At 56.8% G+C, this 7092-nt stretch overlaps 1 protein-coding gene across 1 annotated transcript; it reads left to right on the top strand.

Moving 5' to 3' along the window:
• Positions 1–3392: 3392 nt before the first annotated feature.
• LOC144725442 (homeobox protein Hox-D3-like) lies at positions 3393–6615 on the top strand. Its single transcript, XM_078604634.1, is given in 3 exon segments — positions 3393–4119; positions 4121–4376; positions 5145–6615. Coding segments are annotated over 3 exon segments (1533 nt in total). The 5' UTR covers positions 3393–3690; the 3' UTR covers positions 5993–6615.
• Positions 6616–7092: the final 477 nt, after the last annotated feature.

The following is a 7092-nucleotide window of genomic DNA, read 5'->3' as shown; positions in this document are numbered from 1 at the left end:
GCTCCCTGTGTTTCTGTTGCCTCTCGTTGGCTACGTGCGCCGGTGTTTATTTAAATATATATAATGTGTCTGTTTGTCTGTATACAACCGCGGCGGCTGACCGCACACAATAGCCAGAGCTCGCGTGTTTAGGGGGAAGTATGATTTATTCATATCGAGGCAGTTCACAGGGCCCCCGTTCAGACCCCCGCACGGGGTCCCGCATTTGGGGTTCGGGAGTAGCGCGGTGGTGGTGGGGGGGGGTGCCATGAGTCGCTATCGGGGGGTCCCGGGTGCAACGCTGGGGGGGGGGGGGGTGGGACTGCTCCCCGAACCCCCTCGCACCATTCGTAGTTAGTTATTTCGTCTGTCTTTGAAGAGGCAGTGGCGCTTTCAATCATTAATTTCAGTCTTGTGTTATTTAAAGGGACAGCGGCCACCCGGCGTGTTTCGGCAACAACAACAACAACACTCGTTTATTGTGTGCTGTTGTTTTGTGTGTGAGGCTTTGGTGGAGCTATCTCTCTCTCTATGCGCCGTGCTTTCTCTTTCTCACGGGCGCGCGCGCAACGCGTCCGACACATTTGTTATAGCCGCCTTTATATAAATACGAAGGCTGTGATGACAAAATGGCCTCAGTGTGTCACATTTGTTTACAGTGGGCGCGCGTGTGTGTAACGCGCGTGTTGTAATAATGCATGAGAGCCTCGCCCCCCCCTCTCCTCACCCCATCCGCCCCCCCGGATCAGGTTTCATAGCCATATGCGCTACTCGCCCAACCATTCTCTCGAAGATGCGTTTGTAGTGATCTTCCGGGCCGGTGGGATCCGGGCAGAATCACCGTCTTGCCTGTCGAAGGAACCGGCTCCCCGCCGCTCCGTGGAGTGGTTATATATATACGTGTTTGTGTGTGTATATATATCGTTTAATATATCGTTTGCGCGCCAAGCAAATATGACGCCGGGGGTTGTGCGTCTCATTATCGCCGATGTGCGCAAACATAGCGAGGAAATGCGCACTGTCTGCAACAACACAAAAGCCGCGAAGTGGAGCGGAGCCGTTTTAAAAAAAAAAACAAAAATGCCGTCAGGGGCTCCCCTCCAGGTTGATTGATGATGCACTTGTGGATTTTTCGCAAACAGTTAATTTCGAGAGAGGGAGAGAGAGAAAAAAAACGCCTTTAATTTATTTTTCGCAACGGGCACAAATGTGTGGCGCAACCATCACATTTAAACCCACCGCGGCACGCAAACGCGACTCGTTCACGCGACTCGCACCACGACCATTGCACGGGCGGTCGCGATGTTTGTTATCATTTGGGGGGGGTGGGGGGGGGCAGCAGCAACGGCAGCAGCAGCAGCAGTCCCCTTTTAATGGTGCCCTCGCAGCGAAGCCGGTTCACGCCGTGGTCACAATAGGCCGAAGGGACGGGGTTCTGGGTTTGTAAGAGCTCGCCCATCCATCACCCCCGCTTAGCAGGTAGAATTCGCCGCGATCGGCGAAAAGGTCGTGGTGGTGGAAGGGGGGTTGCGTGAATCGGGGCCTCTCGCCAAGGAAATAAGAAGAGGGCATTTCTGTTGCTGCTCCTGCTGCTGCTCCTGCTGCTCCTGCTGCTGCTTGCTTGCTGCTGCTGCTGGGTGCCCCTGTGTTTTTGGGGGACCTCCCGGCACCCACAAAGAGTTAATGTCTCACGTCGGGCGGCAAGCCTCGCGCCTTTGTGTCTGAGCCGAGCCGGTCGCTGGGTCCTCACAGAAACCCACGGGGCCGAGGCTGGCTCGCTCGCTCGCTCTGTGTGTGTGTGCGAGTGTGCACGTGGCCGTTTGCCTGTGTACGTGGCTGTTTGCTGTGTACAGTATGTGTGTGTGTGTGCGCGCGCGTGTGTTTATTTGCGGTAGTGTAGCGGTTAGCGCGCTGCGCTACGAACCCGGCGAGCCGAGTTCGATTCCCGATCGTGGCCGACACCAGTGACGATTCATCTGAACCGGTCCTGGGCCTCCCCTAGGTCGACTCAGCCTAAAATTAGTACCTGGTGCGACGTGTAAAAAATATCGCCACTTGGGGAGACAAATGCGGCTAGACGTAGTGCTGGCCACCCACCCCCTCTCGTGTGCGGTGCCGGCCTTCATTGGTGCTCGCTAACAGCACTTGCCCCAACAGTCTGTTAAGGCTACACGGGGGATCTTTACATGGGTCACAGGAAGGGGCCAGTAACGAAATCTTTAGAATTCACGCGATTGAACTCGTTACTTATTTATCTGCGTATTTAGTTAATGTACAAACGTTATCCCCAATAAAATATATATTCTTTGTATTTTTTTAACGAAGTCGAAGTACGTTGATTTTCATGTTGTCGTTTAGTTTGAAGGCGGTCCGAGTGAATTATTCGTTAACATTCAGGCAGTGAGATAATGTTACCCTCCGCGTTAGATTCGTGTACGTTGCGTTTTATATATATATGTTTAATTTCCATTATCTGGAGAAAATGTTCCGGACAGATTACAAACACACGCACAATGTACACTTGGTAAATATTGCCCGAGACGCGAGCCCGCGCGTGTTGTTAGTGCGTGTTCGTGCGCGTTAGTGACAAGGGGTGAGAGCGCCGTGCGTGCTGCCACGTTGGAGACGAACATTGATGACGGGGAAGATTTTATTTGTGGGAATCGTCGATGGGACCACTCCCCGCGGATTATGAACTTCTCACGACCAGACCAGAACTCCCCCCCCCCCCATCTTTGCTCTGCTCGCGATCAGCAGCACGCGAGCACATTCGGTTAATGTCACACGCGTTCATGGAAACCCGAATAATAACACAAACATTGCTTGAGCCGCGTGACAAATTCAACATTTTCGTTTATTGAAAATTTAATTCACGACTCAAACGTATTATCACAACAACAACAATAATTTCAACGAACGTGTCTACCGCGTGCAACGATAAGCCGTGCGAGTGGAGGCTAAAGATAAGGTCACATTTTATTTTTGTGTCGTGCGAGATTTCGTAAACGTCCGAGTCGCGAACGGTCGGGAAGAGAGGAGAAGAGGCGCCTTCCGAGAATGGCGTCACGAGGTGTTCTTAATAAAAATTCAATACGCGTTACTCAAATAATAACGTCTGCTCCCTTCGATTTGACTCAACGTCTCAGACCCCCCCCCCCCCTCCTTTACCAACCTCGTTTTCGACAGGTTTTTCTTATTGTCGTTTTGTGTTAAAGACTCCTCGGGAAAAAGAAACCACTCTCTCTCACCCCTAACTCGCCACCACCCCCCTACAAATTTTCGCCCCGTTCATCCACGGCCGATCGCTTCCCCGCCCGCCCCCACCCCCCCAGGCAACAGCGCTCGGCGCAGCATTCGCGCTCGCTGTACGAGGAGCCGCCCGGGGACGATTCGGCCGGTGTCGCCCTCTCGACCTCACCGCCGCAGCCGCCGGGCTCGGGGCGCTGAGATTCCACACCACCACCACCCCACGCCACCGCCCGCTGCCGCTGCCGCCGTGGTCGTGAGCCGATGCCTCGGCCCGCAGCAGCAGCCGCAGCAGCTCCACTCGCTCACCAACCTTGAAGTGTTTTGGGGGGGTGGGGGGGGCGCCACCGCTCCTGCTGCCCGTCATTGGAGGAGGGCGCGGCACGTGACTGGCGCCGCCAATGTTATTTGATAAGGGTGTCAAGACCTTGTCACGAAAAGAAATAAATTCCCCGCAACACCGAGATGCAAAAAGCGACCTACTACAATAACAATTCCGGTGTGTTCGGCGGGTGCTCCTACCAGGGGGGAGGCACTTTCGCCTTTGGCGCCGCTCAGCAGCAGCAGCAGCAACATCATCAGCAGCAACCCCAGCAGCAGCAGCAACAGCAACATCATCATCAGCAGCAGCAGGCTGCTTACCCACCGCCATCTGTTGAGAATGACTACCACCGCTTTGCGTGCTCGCTGCAGACCCCGGCTAGCGGGGGCTCGGTGCTCAAGCCGGGCGAGCCCAATGGGAGCTGCATGCAGGCCGTGGGCCGCACCTCGGTGCAGCAGGGGCCGGCGCTCGCCGACCCCCGACAACAGCAGCAGGCCCCCCAGCAGCCCCCCCAGCCTCGAGCCCCGTCCCACACGCCGTCGCTGTCGCCCCCCGCGAGTAGCAGCGGCGGCGGGTGGCGGCGGCGGCGCCACGCTGGCCACGTCCGGCTCCGGCAAGGCTCCGGGCGGCTCCCCGCAAGCCTCGAAGGCGGCCGTGGGCAAGCACATCTTCCCGTGGATGAAGGAGAGCCGCCAGAACTCCAAGCAGAAGGGGGCCGGCGGCGGCGGCGGTGGCGGGGGCGGCGGGGGCAGCGGGGGCAGCGGAGGCGGCGGAGCGAACAGCGCCGGCACCGGAGCCACGAACAACAGCAACAGCTCTCCCGTCACAGGTACCCAGACACGCTCCCGTCACAGGTACCCAGACACGCTCCCGTCACAGGTACCCACACGGCTCTCCTGTGACAGGTACCCAGAGACGCTCCCGTCACAGGTACCCACACGGCTCTCCCGTCACAGGTACTTGCAGGGCACCCGTGACAGGTACTTGCGCGTCAATGACACGTGTCACTGCCTATTGTTGTTATGGTCGCCTAAATCTTCCGTGCACGTATCTCGCCGTTTCGCTCTCTTTTCAAATGTTGGGTTTTATTTTTAAACAAAATCACAGTCCCCATTCGTTCGTAACTTTGGGGGACGAGTTTTTTTTATCTCTCTCTCTATCCCCATCTTGTACCGTCGTCGCAAGACGCCCGTGAAATGGAGCCGAACAGCTGATTGGGCCCTTCATGCTGAAACGATGACAATTCGTTTACACGACGTGTAGTTTATTAACCAGCAGAGTCACCGAGCAAACGAGTCCGCGGGAGTTGCTTTGCTTTATTGCAGGAAATTAGTCCTGCTGCGACATTGTTTTTTTTTATTTGAAGATGTTTGCAGCGAATTAACGATTAAATGTTTAAACACACATTATGTAATCACTCGTATAAAACTGGGGGGGTGGGAGCGGGAGCGGGGGGGGGGGGGTTAGCGAGGGGGGCGGGGGTGGTAATCGTCATCACAATAAACGGGGGGGGGGGGGGGGGGAGTAATCGTCGTCACAATGAACGCACGCGTACGGCCGGTGACATCACGTGCTTTGTTCTGTGCCGTGTGTATAGGTGATGAATCGGAGGACAAAAGCCCCTTTGGCCTGTCAGCGTCGAAGCGCGCCCGCACCGCCTACACAAGCGCCCAGCTAGTTGAACTTGAAAAGGAATTCCACTTTAACCGTTACCTCTGCCGCCCTCGACGAGTTGAAATGGCCAACCTACTTAACCTCACCGAGAGGCAGATCAAGATATGGTTTCAAAACAGGCGGATGAAATACAAAAAGGACCACAAGTCAAAAGGCGTCGGCAGCTCTCCCGGGAGCCAGTCGCCCACGGAGAGCCCGCCGTTGCACGTGTCCGGCCTTGGCGGCTTCCCCAACCCTGTGCACGGCATGGGCGTTGGCTCGTCGGTCTACGACACGGGTTCCCCGACCTCCTTCCCCGGGCAGCAGCAACAGCAGCAACAACAACAGCAGCAGCAGCAGGGTGCCTACAACATCGTCGACCAATACTGCGGGCCCCTGAACAACGGGCCGCCCATGAACACCTTCCAGGGCAACCACAAGCGCTACGCGGGCACACCGATGCCCCACCAGGACTTCCACGACCATTATCAGGGCAACAACGGCAGCTACGGCGACCCGGGCCTGCAGGAGGGCGCAGTGTACGGAGGAGGAGGAGGGGGTGGTGGCGCAGGAGTAGTAGGAGGAGGAGGAGGATACGTGGATAGCATGGGGGGCCCCGTGTTCAATGTGCCCCACCTCCCGCATCCATCATCCGCCAGCATGGGCCTCGCCAGCCCGTCCCAGATGGCCGGCGGCCATCTTGTAAGACCATGTGATTCCCACAGCACGTACACGGACCTGTCGTCTCATCACCACCCGACTCAGGAAGTCCCCAGACTCACTCATCTGTAGCGAACAGAGAGCGAGCGAGAGGAGAGGGAGGAGGAGGAGGAGAGAGCAGGACCGCCCGCCCGTCCGTCTGTCCGTCTGTTTTGAGAGCTGCTTTACCTCGCGTTGCCCCCCCCCCCCCCCGTGACTTGTGTTGTCACTGTGTGAGTGTGTGAGATGCTGTGTGTAAGGGGAGCGGTTGCCTAGTGGTCAGCGCCCCGCGCTACGAACCGCGCTCACGGCCACCAAAAGCAGTGATGATTATATCTGAACCGATGCTGGGACTCCCCTAGGTCAACTCAGCCTCAAATGCGTACCCGGTGCGGTGCGTAAACATCGCCGCTAGGGAGACAAAGGCGGCCGGGTTGTGGAGTTGGCCACCCCCCCCCTCCCTCGTGTGCCGTGCCGGGCCTTCATAGGTGCTCGCTAAACAGCACTTGCCCCAACAGTATATCAAGGCTATACGGGGGACCTTTGTCTTTGTGTGCACATTGGAAAAAGTCGCGCACTCCCCACCCACCCACCCCGGGGGTTCGCCTACAGGCGCACAAGGAGACGCAGGCACGGTGCACACAGACACAAGGACACACAGACACAAGGACACACACAGACACACACAGACACAAGGACAGGGCACACAGACACAAGGACACACAGGCACAAGGACACACAGGCACACACGAGGACAGGGCACACAGACACAAAGCACGCAGACACAAGGACACACAGGCACAAGGACACACAGGCACACACAAGGACAGGGCACACAGACACAAAGCACGCAGACACAAGGACACACAGGCACACACAAGGACAGGGCACACAGACACAAAGCACGCAGACACAAGGACACACAGGCACACACAAGGACAGGGCACACAGACACAAAGCACGCAGACACAAGGACACACAGGCACACACAAGGACAGGGCACCCAGACACAAAGCACGCAGACACAAGGACACACAGACACAAGGACAGGGCACACAGACACAAAGCACGCAGACACAAGGACACACAGGCACACACAAGGACAGGGCACACAGACACAAGGACACACAGACACACACAAAGACACAAGGCACACAGACACGAGTATACAGGGCACACAGACACAAGGACAC

Source organism: Lampetra planeri, chromosome 2 (assembly GCF_965212315.1).
Source record: "Lampetra planeri chromosome 2, kcLamPlan1.2.h2, whole genome shotgun sequence".
NCBI lineage: Eukaryota > Metazoa > Chordata > Hyperoartia > Petromyzontiformes > Petromyzontidae > Lampetra > Lampetra planeri.
Note: the sequence above shows the minus strand (reverse complement) of the source record. Positions and strands in the feature narration are given on the sequence as shown.